General features: G+C 36.7%; 1 protein-coding gene across 16 annotated transcripts in view; it reads left to right on the forward strand.

Annotated features, from left to right (window-relative positions):
• The first annotated feature begins 2802 nt into the window (after positions 1–2802).
• ablim1a (actin binding LIM protein 1a) overlaps positions 2803–17250 on the forward strand; it is a 47151-nt gene continuing 32703 nt past the window's right edge. For 10 of the 16 annotated variants that reach the window (XM_084392336.1, XM_084392330.1, XM_084392342.1 and 7 more), the window contains exon 1: positions 8052–8587. In XM_084392336.1, coding sequence (XP_084248462.1) covers positions 8359–8587 — 229 coding nt within the window. In that variant the 5' untranslated portion in view covers positions 8052–8358. Of the gene's footprint in view, positions 3113–8051; positions 8588–15515; positions 15694–17250 lie in introns of those variants that run through there. The other 6 variants (XM_084392343.1, XM_084392345.1, XM_084392337.1 and 3 more) reach the window with 6 other exon arrangements.

The following is a 17250-nucleotide window of genomic DNA, read 5'->3' on the forward strand; positions in this document are numbered from 1 at the left end:
CTCTCTCCTACCATTCATTGCAAAAACACTTGAAAGAGCTGTTTTCAACCAAGTAACATCCTTCTTGTCTCTAAACAACCAGCTGGATGTCAACCAATCTGGCTTCAAGAAAGGGCATTCAACTGAGACTGCATTACTGTCGGTCACAGAAGCCCTACGGATTGCAAAAGCTGCTTCCAAATCTTCACTCCTCATTCTCCTTGATCTGTCTGCTGCCTTCGACACCGTGAACCATCAGATCCTTATGTCCAGCCTCTCATCACTGGGCATCACAGGAACTTCACTCGACTGGTTTGAATCCTATCTCACAGGTAGGTCCTTCAAAGTCGCATGGAGAGGCGAGGTATCCAGAGCACATCAACTGACCACAGGGGTTCCCCAGGGTTCAGTTCTCGGTCCCCTCCTCTTCTCCATCTACACTACATCACTGGGACACATCATACAGGCACATGGTTTCTCCTACCACTGCTATGCTGATGACACACAACTCTTCCTCTCATTTCGACCAGATGATCCCACAGTAGCTGCACGGGTCTCGAGCTGTCTGGCAGACATCTCCACATGGATGAAGGAACATCACCTGCAGCTCAACCTGGCAAAGACTGAGCTGCTCGTCCTCCCTGCCAATCCGTCTCTACAGCACGACTTCACCATCCAGCTTGATTCATCATCAATCACACCATCAAGGTCGGTCAGAAATCTGGGAGTAACGTTTGATGACCAGCTGACCTTCACAGATCACATTTCAAAGACAGCTCGATCATGCAGGTTTGCGCTGCACAACATCAGGAAGATCAGGCCTTTCCTAACTGAGCACGCAACACAACTCCTCGTCCAGGCCCTGGTCATTTCTAGGCTTGACTACTGCAATGCTCTTCTGGCCGGACTTCCAGCATGTGCTACCAAACCTCTTCAGATGATCCAGAATGCTGCAGCTCGTCTTGTCTTCAACGAGCCCAAGAGGGCCCACGTCACTCCTCTGTTAATCTCTCTGCACTGGCTACCTCTCGCTGCTCGCATCAAGTTCAAGGCATTGACGCTTGCTTACAGATCTATCACAGGCTCAGCTCCCTCCTACCTTCACTCACTCCTACGAGCCTACATCCCCACCAGACGCCTACGATCAATCAACAAGCGACGTCTCGTGGTTCCATCACAGAAAGCCACAAGATCACTTTCCAGATCATTCTCATTCACAGTTCCATGCTGGTGGAACACTCTCCCCACCCTCATCCGGAATGCTGAATCCCTGACAACATTCAAAAAACAGCTGAAAACCCATCTCTTCCATGAGCACCTAAACTCATAAAAAAAAAAAAAAAAAAAAAAAACCTTTCCCTTAAAATCCCACTTATCATGCTTATGCTACTCTGAATAATGCCTGAACTTCGTATTCTGAACACTTCTTGCGTTGTTGTTGTCTTTTGCCTCTTCATGATGACTCGCTTAATTTAGTCCTGATTTGTAAGTCGCTTTGGATAAAAGCGTCTGCTAAATGACTAAATGTAAATGTAAATGTAAATGTAAAAACTTCAGAGGAGACAACTATACCAATGCTTCTATAACTCGGACCGTGTAGTGCTAAACTTGATGCTGGTCAATGCCATAATTATGTAATTCTCTGAGTTATTCAGCCGACATATACAAATTTGTACATAACATTTCTCAATGTGGCTTGCAGTGTATTAACACCTGCAGCCACAAACATCTCACTGGCACTACACCAGCGTGGTCTTCTCAGCAGAAGAAGATTGATAAATCAGTAGTTATTTTTTAGTTAAAAAAAATATCGAAACATTCTTAAAGCATGAAATGTTCACTTTAGAATTAAGAAAATGTTCACTTTTATGGTAACACTTTAGTATCGGAAACACATTCACTATTAACTACAACTTTTGCCTCAATAAACCCTTAATTCATTGTTTATTAATAGTTAGTAAGGTAACTTTTTTTTGTAGTGTTTAAGTTTAGGTATTGAGTAGGATAAAGGGATGTAGTGAATGTAGTTACCATGAATATGGTAATGCAGAATAAGGCATTAATGTGTGCTTTAAAAGTACTAATAAACAGCCAATATCCTAGTAATATGCATGTAAATAGAAAGTTAATATTGAGAATTGGACCCTAAACTAAAGTGTTACCACTTGTATTAAAGGTGACATAAAATATGTACACAGATGCCCATTTGTACAAATTTTCAAATAAACCAAACCAACGTTTGGGGTTGTAAGATTTGTTTTAAATATTTTTGAGTCTCTTATGCTCACCAAGGCTTCATTTATATGATCAAAAATACAGTAAAAACAATGAAATATTATTACAATTTAAAACAACTTCAGTAGTCATTCTAATATGCACGTTGAAAACAGTTGTGCTGCTTAATCTTTTGATGGAAACTGTAATTATTTTTCTTTTCAGGATTTTTTGATGAATAGAAAGTCAGCTTTTATTTGAAATGGAAATCTTTTGTAACAATGTTTAAGTTGTTACTGTCACTTTTCATCAATTAAATCCATCCTTTCTTAATAAAAGAAGAGAGTAAAAACAGTGATTGACAAACCTAGCTGAATAATGCAGGCCAACTAGGGAAGAGTATTTCTTAAACAACGTGCTGTGTGTATGTGTGTGTGTGTTCATGCATCTCTGTGTCCGACAGCATCCCGTAAATGCCCCGCCCTGCTTCTGCACCAGGGCATCAGACTTCTACCTGTTAGACTGCGGCATCACCGGCCTATCCTTGGCAACCGGTACCGCGGTAACCTGAGTCTCCTCCTCCACTTCCTCCCAGTCCGGACACCAGAACGCATGCAGTGAGGACACACCGCCTCAGCACTTTCGTGAGTGTGTGTGTGTGCGTGCGAGGGGGAGCGAGTCTGGTGTGTGCGTGTGTGCGCATGTGGCCCTGTGCGAATGTGAATAATTGATTAGGACGCAGCTTCAGAATGTCCTGCCGGGGCCGTCCTGTGAGTGTGTGAGGTTGAAAGGGTGAGAGTGTGTATATGCTTGTCAGTAGAGATGGGGGATAAGAGTGCAGTGCACCAGCAAAAACAGCCTCCTTACGATGGACTGTGCAACTACGCCCAAAAAATTACCTCCTGCTTCGGACTTGATGGTAAGCACCGTCTCAGACTTCCCAGTGTCTTGTTCTATGTGATTTATGGGTTTATCTCTATAGGAGGCTGGGGGGCTTTGTGTTTACGCTTGATTTGTGTTCATTGGTTTCCTTTGTAAGGGAGTTGTCTCTGATATGTGCGCTGGAGCTGGATCAGTTTTCGCGAGGTGAACCGGGGCGGTTTGCTCTGCAGCAGACAGATTTATTCCCACTGTACCTTGTGTTAGTTTGTGCTAAGCTAATTTGCTGTATGGTTCACTTCACAGAAGACACAGCAAACTCATCTGTCCCATGTGTGTAGAGAACATGGAATTTCAATGGGAGTGAGTGAAAGGAAAAATACAAATCTGAATGATAAAACATTAACGTAGATGGTATCTAAAACATATATGAAGAGGACATGTTGTCCTGCTCATTCATTCACTGTGGTCTTTTTATATCACAGGAGATGCTTTAAGGGTGTCACTTACAAATTAAAATGTTGTCATCATTTACTCACCCTCGAAACCTGTTTGAATTTCTGTCTTCTGCTGAACACAAAACAAGATATTTTGAAGAATATGGGTAAACAAACAGTTGATGGGCTTCATTGACTTCCATGGAAAATAAATATAGTCAGTGGGGTCCATGAACTGTCTGGTTTATGACATTCTTCGAAATATCTTCTTTTGTGTTCAGCAGAAAAAAGAGATTCATACAGGTTTGGAGCAACTTGAGGATGAGTAAATGATGATGACAATTTTCATTTTTTGGGTGAACTATCCCTTTAACTGATATCAGTGGATGAATGATTTCAGCGCTCAAGAGCATGTTAAACTCTTCAGTCTTTTTGCGGTTTCTATGCCAAGGTCATGTGTCAAGTTTGAGGCATGTTTAAGATGTTTTCAGAGTTTGAGTTTCAGTGGAGTAGAGTCTAAGATGATGCAGCAGTTTTTGGCATCTTCAGAGACCACAAACAAAAACAGGTGGAAGTCACTTGGCGATTTTTAGGAACACAGCGGGTTTGGAGTTGTAATACTGCACTGATCAAAAATTGTGTGTGTGTGTGTGTGTGTGTGTGTGTGTGTGTGATATGCATATCTATTTATATTATTTTTTATATATTTTGCACTCTATATGTAAACCACCGTTCAGAAGTCTTAAATCTGTAAGATTTTTTTATTTTTGTTTAAAAAGAAATCTCTTCTGCTCACCAAAGCTGCATTTATTTGATTCAAAATACAGTAAAAACAGTAATATTGTGAATTTAAAAAAGAACTGTTTTATATATATATATATATAAAACAGTTATTTTTTTAATTCACAATATTACTGTTTTTACTGTATTTTGAATCAAAATTAAGGTTCAAAAAAATAAAAAAATTACTGTATTTTTACTCTAAATTACTTTTATAATATAAGTATATTAGTGTCACTAATCCTTCAGAAATCATTCTAATACTGATTTGCTGCTCAAGTAACATTTCTGATTATCAATGTTGAAAACAGTTGTGCAATTTATTATTTTTTTTTTTTTGATAAATAGAAATACAAAGCGTTTGTAACATTAGCAATGTCTTTACTTTTTCACTTCTGATCAATTTAATGCATCCTTGCTAAATAAGTATTTATTTCTTTAATTTCTTTCCAAAAAAAATCTTACTGACCCCAAACTTTTGAACGGTAGTGTATAATGTTACAAAATATTTCTATTTCAGATAAATACTGTTCTTTTGAACTTTCTGTTCATCACAGAATCCTGAAAAAATAATTGTTTTCAACATTGATAATAATAAACAATAATGATAAGTAATGCATATTTATAGTGACTGTTATGCAAATGGTCTAAAAACAGTGTTAAATTCTAGCAATGTCTAGTTTAATTTGCGGTAATTACAGGTGTTGTAAGTGATTTAGAAATTTTTCGAACCTCTTTCCAAAACTTCGCTCTCCAAAGACACGTCAAATCTGCCAGCAGTCCCAAATACACAAAACCATAGACGTACCGAGTTTCAGATTGGCTAAATAAGCTCTGGATATTGTCTTCTGCTTCTGAAAACCCATATCGGTCAACCACTCAGGCTGAAGGCCCTGAAGGTTTCACGTCAACATTGTCCAATGCATTGAAACCCTTTCTTGAACTAATTTAAATTCACCAAGAGCACCCGGTCAGTAAAGTTCAATGTTCAGCAAGTTTTTTTTTTTCCCTTTCTGCAATGTATCAATTTATCAAAGCAGTTATACAGGGACCTTTTCTGTTCAGCACAAATGTTTTTTAGCGTTTATGGTACATTTCCCAGTATCTTTCTACCTAACAATCTTGTAAAATTGCCCTTTTTGTGTCATTTTCAACTTCATGTTGAGGTTAAAGCAGTGCATGAGTCACGTGAAAGGGCCTTGAGAGAGATCGGAAGAGAGCTTCATTTAACGGAGACAGCAGAGCTCTATTATTCATGAAGCCCTATATCACCCAGAAGCAGGGGAAGATCATGAGAAACGCAAGTTCATCTCTCTGTCACTCTAAACCCTTCTCTTTACATCTCTCTTCACCCCTCCCTTTAAAATCTCATTTTCAGTTAACATGTAAATTATGTTCAACATGTGACAGTTTAAAGATTACATGCATAATTATAATCTGCCTCAGTCTGTTATAAATTCTATCAGCATCTGCAAAACCCTTTGATACTCTTTTCCAAAAACCTAGTGAGCTGTTGCCAAGATAATGGCATGATATTTAGAGCAAAAAAAAATGCATTGAATAGAAATATTGAAAAATAGAAATATTGAATTAAATAGAAAAACTTCAAATAGATTAATTTAAAAAAGTTTTGTGTTATTAAATAGATAGTATTAAATTGTGTGTGTGTGTGTGTGTGTGTGTGTGTGTGTGTGTGTGTCCAGATTTTTAGCATTATCTTATAACCTTCACTGTAAAGGATAAGTATGATGCAGCAGTTTGTCCAAAATAAGTTATCTTAGAAATGAAAGATAATTACCTTTCTGTGCAACCTTTCTTAAAATATTGCTAGCATATACATCTTTGTAGGTTTTAGAACAGAGCCTTTGTGTGTTTAATAAGTATAAACTGCTGAGCCACGGTCTCTCTAATGCATCTGAGTGCAGAAAGACCCTCTGCGGGGGTCAAGTCTCTTAAATCTCATTCTTTACTCTGTAATTTCATAACGGCAGTAGGTTAGTGCTTTTCTCCACGATTTGTCATCATTTGGAGTATTATCTAGGTCAGTCAATGCCAGCGACTAAAGCACTCTTCGACATTACAAGTTACGTAATCAGATTATCTTTTTCAAGTAATTGATAAAGTAATGCATTACTTTTACATTTTCTAGAAAATATCTGAAAGGTTTGCTTGAGCTGCGCCCTCTACTGTACAGGTGTGAATTTGCATTTTCTTCATCCCGAGGCTCATTCACTTTTGGTGTGAAAGGGCCTTTACATTTGCCAAAATAGAATTTATTTTTGTTTGTTTGTTTTGTTATTAAAAAACAAACAAGCAAGGCCAGCCCAGGTGAGAAAAAGTAATTCAAAAGTAATGTAATGGATTACTTTATATAAAAAGTAACTAAGTAAAGTGATTAGTTACTTTTTTAGGGAGTAACACAATATTGTCATGAATTGCTTTTAAAAGTAACTTCCCCAACACTGCTCTTCAAACAGCATTAGATTACTAAACAATGTTTGATTTATAATCACTAATATCTGTCATGTAGTTTACTGGACTTGTTTTTTTTATCAGATCTAGTCGGTTGTCTGGATGTGGGTGTTACAAAAGGTTATGTGCATTGTGTATTATTTAATATATTACAATTTATTATTTTATATTTATATTTGAATATCATTATATTTTCATTATATCTTAATGCTAATTTCATAATGTCAGTCTATATTAATATTAAAATTCATTTTATTTACTCTTTTTTTTATCATTTATGTAATTTGTTTAATTATATATATATATATATATATATATATATTATTTTTTTTCATTGGCTGGATGCCAGTTCTACTTACCACCCAGAAAATTGGCAGAAAGCCCAAAAGCCCATAATAAGGTTTCACCAGGCAGCACAATGGAGAATTTAGCTGTAGTTATTTGATGAAGGTCAAAATAAATGAAAAGCGGTGTGAAACTCAGCAATCCCATATATTCTTATCTGGACATTTTAAATACATTCTCTAGAAAATTTTATAAATAACTGCTGTTTCTTCTTTCCTCTTGTATTTTATTTTATTTATTTATTGATTTTAATCAGAAAATGTCCCTGTGTTTGTTTATGCCCATTTGTTATTACCTATTTCCTCCAGAGGTTAGAGAACAAATAGAGAGGTTTGGGTGGATTTATGAACTTGCGGTTATTACACCTCTAATTCAATCTTCATAAAACATTAATTAAACTACAACAGTTTGATTATTTTTGTTGTGCCAAACAGCTGCCTTTATATTAATAATAGCATATCACAAAATGCTCTGCGAGCATATATGAAGAATTAACATTTTGATTATTGCTGCCATGATCATAATCCTTTTTTTATCGTTGTCACATCAGATTGTTTCATTCTGACGGCGCTTTTCTTTGGCTGAATTAGAAAATCCTGTGATTAAAGATTTAAAGGAGTTTGTTGGATTATAACTAATCTATATCTCTGATTATCTGTTTTCAGCTAATCTCGTGCGTTACATTTCAGTTGTATTAATAGAAATTGGACTGCAGTTTCTAAAAAAAGAATCAAACTGTTCGAATAAGGGCTTGCTAATTGTCTCAAAGATGACCATTCTTGATTTGGATCAAGATCATGGTATTTTTAGTTGTGTCGTTAAACTGCTCTGAGCAAGAGCTTGTGCAGCAGCTCTGGTGGCGTCGCCAAACCCCGTCTAGGAGATAATCGTCAGGGTTAATCCGCTTAGAAGGAAAGGAGCTATCCGCGCCACTTCTTACTTTCCACTCTGGATTGGGGTTCACCTGTGTGGTCTTCACCTGAGACAGAAGTAGGAGAATTGCATCTGGCAACCACTAAATTGTGACGAGTAAGCATTTAATATAAGATTTAAGATTTGTTCATCTGAAGACCAGAGGGTTTCGGTTGGAGTTTGCTGGAACGTGGAACCTGACCGCTGGGTCAAAGGGCTTTTTGGGAGATCACCGGTCATCATTTCATCTGGATATTGAGTCAGTTGTGGAGAAGACTGATTCCTAAAGCATTTTTGGCCCGGTTTGTGTGTTTTTAAGGACTTATTGTGCACCACAGCCATGCCTTCCCTTCCCACTTTGAACAGCCTGGGGAAACTGTGCGGCTCGGGACGCAGTCAGCAGGCGGATCGCACCCGGATCAAACGCACAAACTCCGTCAAACGCATGTCTGTCATAGAGGATGGACGTGTGGCAGAAGTGCTGTACCTCATTCCCAAACAGTCCATGATGGAACAGCTGCCGTTTATCAACCCTGACGACTACTACCTGAGCGAGAGCCTGGCACCCGGTACGAACAGTAGTGGGTTGTGCTTTATAATTGTGCTTCAAACCTAGCATTGCACACCTCTTGTTCATTGCATAATAGTGTTACAAAAGAGACAGATTAGTTTTAAAATTTAGACCCATCATCAACTGAGCAATGGTAATTGTAAAGCTCAATTGTTCATTTTTAGGAAGCTTTAGTCAGTGGTGTTCTAGTGCACTAGGTGTAATGCATTACCAAGTAATTTAATTACTGTAATTTAGTTACTTTTCCCTCGAATTAAAGTAAGGGGTTACTCTTATTTTTTCTGTTATTTAATTAGTTACTACTACACTATAGAACAATTGATTGCACTTTATTTTACAGTATGTGTGCTTACAGTGTACTTGTATAAGGCAACTACATGGGTTAAGGTTAGGTTTAGGTTAGTACCTTGTTATTACCAGGTTATTGTAATCACTGTAATAAGTAGCCTGCATAGTAAGTACATGCGGAAAAAAGGACTATAAAATAAAGTGTTACCAAATAAACATATATAAACGTATAGTGGAGTTAACATCAGAATTTAACGTCTAATGTCAAAATGTATATGTTTTTAATATAACCTACCTTTAAACACTGGTAAGTTCAAGAATAATTTATGCAATTTTATAATATTTATTTTAAAGAATTATAAGAGCAGCTTCATGTCTATCCGTGTATTGTTCAACCGTAATTTGTAATATATAATGCAATACTTATAAACAGAGGGATTAAGCGCAGTAATCTATTTCGCTAATTAAGATGTAATAGCATTTAATTTTTTTTTTAGTCTAACTTACCCAACACTGGTCTTAGTAATGTTGTGTCTTTGTCACCAAGATGATCTCATTAGTGTTCATATAATTTCATATGGAAAATATTTTTTATGAATATTCCAATAGCTTCCAAAACATGAATCCTTTCACGTATATCAGTTGCTAAAAAGGGATTACATGCTTTTAATGGGATGGAAGCAATTATGCTAATCAAGAGGTAGTGCTCATTTAAGTGCAAGGACACATCAAACCTTTGTGAGTGTGTGTGTGTATATGAGGAGGAAAGAGCATTATGCAATTTATTAATCATAGAAATGATGGTTACTGCTTTTCGAAAATGAGTTTTATGTAACTAAACTTCTACAAGGATGCTTGAATCTACCAAAAAGGCTTTACTCGTATTACACCATCGGACAGATCCAGCATGTCAGATTTCCTCCATCAGCAGTCTTCAGATTTCTTGGGATTTGCTTGTAAACTCTTGGTTTGGTAAAGATTTACACAAACAGATTAAAGCGGTTTTGTGGGAAAGGAACTTCATTTGGCTTGAAAGAAGAAGCTTTTACGTGCATTGCTGTTAAAAAGTTGGGGGTCAGTAAGATTTTGTGGTGTTGTTTTTTAATATATATATATATATACAGTGCTATGCATAAGTTTAGACACCCATGCTAAAGTTGACTAAAAAGAGGAATAAAAAATCATCTTTTGGAAATTGAACTTAATGCCTTAATTTAAAAAATTAGGAAAAATCCAACCTTTAAGGACACCAATTTTCTTTGTGAATGAATAATGTATCGTAAATAAATAAATGTTCTTCCTTAAAATACAGGGTGCATAAGTTTGGACACCCCTATGTTAAATTCCCATAGAGGCAGGCAGATTTTTATTTTTAAAGGCCAGTTACTTCATGGATCCAGGATACTATGCATCCTGATAAAGTTCCCTTGGCCTTTGGAATTAAAATAGCCCCACATCATCACATAGCCTTCACCATACCTAGAGATTGGCATGGGGTACTTTCCATAAGATCATCTCTCAATGCAAATCAAACTAGCTATTAGGCTAACTGAAATAAAACCATGCCAATCTCTAGGTATGGTGAAGGCTATGTGATGATGTGGGGCTATTTTAATTCCAAAGGCCAAGGGAACTTTATCAGGATACATAGTATCATAAACAAAAAATAAAAAAAAATACTTAAAAATAAAAATCTGCCTGCCTCTATGGGAATTTAACATAGGGGTGTCCAAACTTATGCACCCTGTATTTTAAGGAAGAACATTTATTTATTTACGATACATTATTCATTCACAAAGAAAATTGGTGTCCTTAAAGGTTGGATTTTTCCTAATTTTTTAAATTAAAACATTAAGTTCAATTTCCAAAAGATGATTTTTTATTCCTCTTTTTAGTCAACTTTAGCATGGGTGTCTAAACTTATGCATAGCACTGTATATATATATATATATATATATATATTTACGTTACAATAAGGTCTCATTTGTTAGCATTAGTTAATTTATTAACTGAAATGAACTAACGAGCAATACATTTGTTACAGTATTGCGTTTATTGTTAGTTCATGTTAGTTCACAGTGAAATTACTAATATTAACAAATACAACTTTTTTGAATTTTTTTTCGAACTAAGATTAATAAATGCCGTCTAAGTATTATTTATTCTTAATTCATATTAACTAAAGTTGTTAACTAATGAAACCTTATTCACCCCCCAAAAAAATATTATATAACTAAATTGATCAAAAGTGGCAGTTAAGACATTTATAATGTTTGTATTGAGTCTTTCTTTTAATCAAAGAATCCTGATAAAAATGTATACTTTCCACAAAAATATTAAGCAGCACAGCTGTTTTCAACATAACTAAATGTTTCTTGAGCAGCAAATCATCATATTAGAATGATTTCTGAAGGATCATGTGACACTGAAGACTGGAGTAATGATGGATAATGGATAAATAATGGATAATTTTTACTGTATTTTTGATGCAGTCTTGGTGAGCGTAAGAGTAAAAATGTTTAAAACATTTAAAAAATCTTATATCAACCAAAATTAGCTGTTTCAATTGTGTTAAAAAGGACACAACCAGGTGCACAGCTAAATGTACATTTAGTTTAATATTTTAGGAAACCGTATCAAGTTAAAAGTAAAGCAACTCTCGAAATGTCTGTGTTCTGTTTAACTGCATATTTGTTGATTTATTTTTTAAGTTGCATTTCCCCCATCCTGGAATTCCATAATGTACCATATAGATCCGCTTGGAAGAGTTTACTTCTTGGACATTACTGTGGAGAACTAAGAGCTTTTACAGGGTCATCTGAGAAGGGCAGAGAGTCAGTAATTGTGGAGCAGTGTTATTGGAAAAGATAATGGCATGACAAATCAATGAAAATGCTCTTATGTAAATAACAATGAGTTGTAATAATTTTGCAGTGCAGTGCTATTGCACAGTGATTCAAACAAATTGCACAGAGTTTGATGTATGTGAAACTATTTTAAAATCAAAATTAGATGCAGGGCTGGATTATGAATGGAGCAGATGCCCCAGGACCTCAGAATAGGCCCCTGCATGGCTACTAGATTTAGCCATTTATTGTTAAAAATAATTGCCAATTTTTTGCACAAATTTAAATATGATGATCAATATAATGAAAATAATATGCTGAATGTTTTAGCCCATCCTATCTGATTCTGAATGTTATGTTGACATCATGCAAGTTGAATCTACAGCAGAGATTATTAATAACTATACATCTTCCATTACATTAATGCATTTGGCTGATGCTTTTACACCAAAACTTGACCTGTTCTCTGGGAATCAAGCCCATGGCATTGCTAAAGCAAAACTTAACCTGTTGAGTGACACAGTAGCGCCAGTCGCATACATTTAGTTCTCCAGAAGTGTTTAGAAATGTGTCCGCAATGCACTAAACCAGTCTATGATTAGGTAAAGTACGTTTTTGCGTATGGTAAAGTGTTCATTGATGCTTCTAGGCATGTCAAGGATGTGTTGTGAGGTCACGCTGCCACCTCAGGTTGATGATCCTCAGGTTATCTCCGATCCAGACTCAAGATGCCACAACAACAGATCTCCCATTCAAGGATGTGTTGTGAGGTCACGCTGCCACCTCAGGTTGATGATCCTCAGTTTACCGGCTATCCAGACTCAACCTTAGATGCCACAACAACAGATCTCCCATTCGCCAATGTGTTGTGAGGTCACGCTGCCACCTCAGGTTGATGATCCTCAGGTTACCTCTGATCCCGACTATATCCAAAATATCAGTTTCCACAAAAATATTAAGCAGCAAATCTGAATTGTTTCATTGTTTTGAGTTTTATTAACTTGTTTCTTTTAATTTAAACAAACTGAAATTTAACTGAAACTGGGCTGGGATTTCTATTTCCCAGAATGCTTTGCCATGACAGTCGAAATAGAAAGTAAATGCTCCAATTAAAAGTCTGTGGGTTATGTGTGTTTTTTTTTTTTTTGGTTTTTTTGTGCAAGATTAATGTGGAAGATTTAGTGTTTAATGTCTTGCTATGCTAATTTATAATAGCGTCTGTTATGTTGTGATTTTTGGGGGTTACCATACTCATTCAGCAATTGATATGCTATCAAAGTGTTGCATTACCAATTTAACAAGTTAGCATTTGCATGCACCAATATATATATATATACAGTATATGCATGTAAATGCTAACTTGTTTAATTCGTAATGCAGTGCTTTGATAGCATATAATTGCTGAATGCAATATATATTTATATACAGTATGCATGTAAATGCTAACTTGTTTAATTGGTAACGCAATGCATGGGAGAGCATTTACTCTCCCTTTCAAGTATCATGGCAAAGCATGCTGGGAAATAGAAATTCCAGACCAGTTTAAGTTAAATTTAAGTTTGTTAAAATTTAAAGAAACAAGTTCATGAATTTAAAACAATGAAACAATTCAGATTACTTAAGATGCGTCTGTTTTGAGAACTCAGAAGAAAAAGTTCGAAATACTCATAAAAGTTCATTTGATGGAACTAATTTGTTTAATTTAAGTTCACCTACTCAAACCAATTCATTCTTTTAATTAGGGTTAGGGTTTGATTAGGGTTTCCAGTGTCACTTATCTAAATATTGACGAGCAGAAATGTGCATTCTGCTTTGTTTTTGAGCTTGTGAAATATTTTGTACATGCTAATTTTTCACTGAGAGAAATTGTGATCAGAAAGTACACGCATATCGGCTCATTTCTTCTTTATTTTGTGGATAGGCGGTTGTGAATCTTCACAATAGTGAAATATTTGGAATTCATATGTTGCTTGCAATTAATTAATTAATTTATTTTGTTAGAATTTACAGCTATTTTTGAATAGAGTGAACTCGGTGGAGTGTTTCTGTCCACAGAATAGTATAGAAGACTTTCTGCTCATGTAGTTCTTTGCAACTAGTCTCTGTTGTGTCTAGTACTAGGATTGTCAGAGCTTAATCACAAGGATATTTATAGTGGATTGAACAAGATCATGTCCTGTCTGCTGTCATGATCCCAGAAAAACCTGTGTGATCTAATGATATGTCACAGGTTAAGGCGGCACGGCTGACCTTTCTCAGCAAAGATGCTGACATTGCAGTTTAGGTATTTTATGAGTAGCAGGATGGGCTGAGCACATGAGTTTTGTAGTATATATGCCTAGTTCTGTCATGATCTAGATGGCACAAACTGACGACATTTACAGCGTTAACTTCTTGGCACAAGCTGATTGGTTCACATCGCATCTGCAGCCAATGAGCTTTCTGCTCAATATTTAAATGGCTGGTTACCATTCACTATAGCAGTTTGCACACGCTTTCAAAATTCATCTAAAACCCGCCATCTTCCCCAGCACCACCTGTATAAATCTGCTAGGGGTGATTGATAAATGCTATTTGTGCAGCATGTCTTACATACTCACATTATCATAACGTATCAGCGATTTCTTTTTTAATTTTTCTTTTTTTATGAGACTTTTCAGTGAAATGTATGACATTTAAAAAATCAAATCAAATTTTTAAATGCGGAAGCCATTATCATATTGAATCCTCTGAAAAATATCAACACTGTGATAACTCTGGCTATGTTTTCATGCATTTCAGAAAACTGCTTATTCCAGGGTTTTAGCATAAAGCAGCAGTTATCTGGTGTGCTTGTAAAAGTACTGACAGCTCTGTTTGAGCATCCCGACCATCCCGGGACATTAACATTGGCTCAACCTAAGGTGAGAGTTTGTTCAACCAATACATTTACATTTACATTTAGTCATTTAGCAGACGCTTTTATCCAAAGCGACTTACAAATTAGGACTAAAATAAGCGAGTCATCGTGCAGAGGCAAAAACAATGCAAGAAGTGCTCAAAATACAAAGTGCAGGCATTGCTCAGAGTAGCATAAGCCAGACAAGGGAGGATTAAGGGAAAAGGCATTTTTTTTTAAGAGGTTAAAAGTGCTCATGGAAGAGATGAGTTTTATGTTGTCAGGGATTCTGCATTCCGGATGAGGGTGGGGAGATCATTCCACCAGCATGGAACTGTGAATGAGAATGTTCTGGAAAGTGATTCTGTGATGGAACCACGAGCCGTCGCTCATTGACTGATCGTAGGCTTCTGGTAGGGATGTAGACTCGTAGGAGCGAGTGAAAGTAGGAGGGGAGCTGACCCTGTGATAGATCTGTAAGCAAGCGTCAATGCCTTGAACTTGATGCGAGCAGAGAGTGGTAGCCAGTGCAGAGAGACGAACAGAGGAGTGACGCGGGCCCTTTTGGGCTCGTTGAAGACGAGACGAACTGCAGCGTTCTGAATCATTTAGTATTTGTTTGAATATTTCCTTTTTATATATTTTAATACATATGAACCTCATTACCTTAAAATTATTATTATTTTTTTTCATTTGATAAGAACCTTTTGAATGCTTGTTCTAGCTTAATCAAGCCAAATTGGCCGCTACAATCATAAATTCTGCTTGGCAGAGCCGGGAACTTCTAGACTGCAGAGGAAGATGGGCGAGTCCTCGGATTAATGAGACAGAAAAGGGGGATGGGACAAGGGGTGGGGGCAGAAGGAGGAGGAGAAGAGAACAGAGGGGTACAGGGGAGCAGGCACACGCCGGACTGCCTCTGTTGTTTTAGGAGACATTTAAGCTTTCTCTTACTCACATTTTCCTCTTATATTCATCTGTATTAGTTCACTGGATTTTTTGCTTATAGCTTTTTGAATGCGGCGTTGAATCTCCAGGGCTGGTTATTGATTCATATCCACTTATCACTGATGGTCATGGTCAAGAAGAAAGGTAATTGTGTGTGTGCATGTGTGTGTGTGTGTGTGTGTGTTAGTGAGAGTTGCTGACCATCTTTATATCTTAGTGTGGTCACGTTGCACACTTTTAAGAGTAAATAGTCCATTATAATCTCAGAAAACAGTCACTTTTATGCCTTTCGAGAGGTTTATAATACGTGTGAATTTGTTCATTACATTCTGTTCTTTCACCGAGTCCCATCATGCTTTATCTGCAGAGGTGCAGGTTGGATCTCACCTCTTTTTTTAAGGTGATTCTGACGTGGTATTTTGTGGTTAATTTGTTAAGCATAGGTTGATAATCTTTGTTTATGTCCAGGTTGTTTGGATTTAGCCGTTGTGTGTGAGCTATTTGAATCACAGGAACTGTTATATAATTGAAAGCGTCCTTTGTGCTGCAGTCGTACCTCTCAGGTCCACAGGTTATTGGATCAGAGCTGTCGGTCTTTTCATTGTGGGATTGAGTTAGCGGCATGTCTCCTGTCATCGCCGTTGTTTCGGCTGTGTTGCAGTTTTAAATGGGATGCAGAACCGTGAGGTACACACGCGAAGCCCGCAGCCGTCGCCATAGCAACGCTGACAGGAAGGTAGGGTCCATTGTTGTGTCTCGCCTGCAGTGGCCTCTTTCGGTTTAAAGATGTCTCATCCCTGCTGCAGTTCATCTGCAGAGACGCACAGTTTCTGTTCATTTCCTGCATTGTGTCTTAATCAAGAATGGGACATTTATTAAGGTCTTTTTCCAATAATACAGAGGGAAGACTGCAAGTGTAAAATACATCTTTGTTAGCACAAACATTTACATGCATTTGAGCCACATTAAGTATTTCAAGACTAGTCCTCATAGATGCATATCCTTATAGACTTTCAGTATTGATTTATAGTCATTTGCGAGTATGCAATATTATATTGGGTTACTTTATTTCGATGGTCTTCTTTAGACATTCTGCTTAGTAACTTTGCAACTACATGTCAACTATCTCTCACTAGAGTATTAGTAGACTGTCATTAGACTGTTAGGTTAGGGTTCGGGTTTGTAGAATAATTTGACATGTAGTTGCAAAGTTACTTATAGTCAGTAGAGTGTCTGTTGAGGAGCATCAGAATAAAGAGTTAGCAGATATTAAGCAGACAGTCTACTAATACCCTAATGAGTGCTATTTGACATGTTGTTGCAACATTACTTATAGTTAGTAGAATATCTATAGTGGACCACAGAAATATAGTGTTACCTTGGGATGTTCCATGAAAACTTGCCTTCAAAGTACATGCTCTTACAAAAAGTACTTTTTTAGTACCAAGGTACTATTATGGTGATGTCACTGTGGCTTTATATAAGTGGCAAGCAAATACTTTCTGAAGTTGTCAAATAAAATCATCATGTAAAAGTAAACAAAGATGTCCTTCAAAGGAACGATTCATTATTCGGTTACACTTTATTTTAAGGTGTCCATGTTACACTGTAATTATACATTTAAGTACTGAGTAACATTAGAGAACTACATGTACTTAATATAGGGTTAGGAGGATTAGGGTTTGGTTTGGTTTAGGGTTA

This window comes from Rutilus rutilus, assembly GCF_951802725.1.
Source record: "Rutilus rutilus genome assembly, chromosome: 20".
Classification (NCBI taxonomy): Eukaryota; Metazoa; Chordata; class Actinopteri; order Cypriniformes; family Leuciscidae; genus Rutilus; species Rutilus rutilus.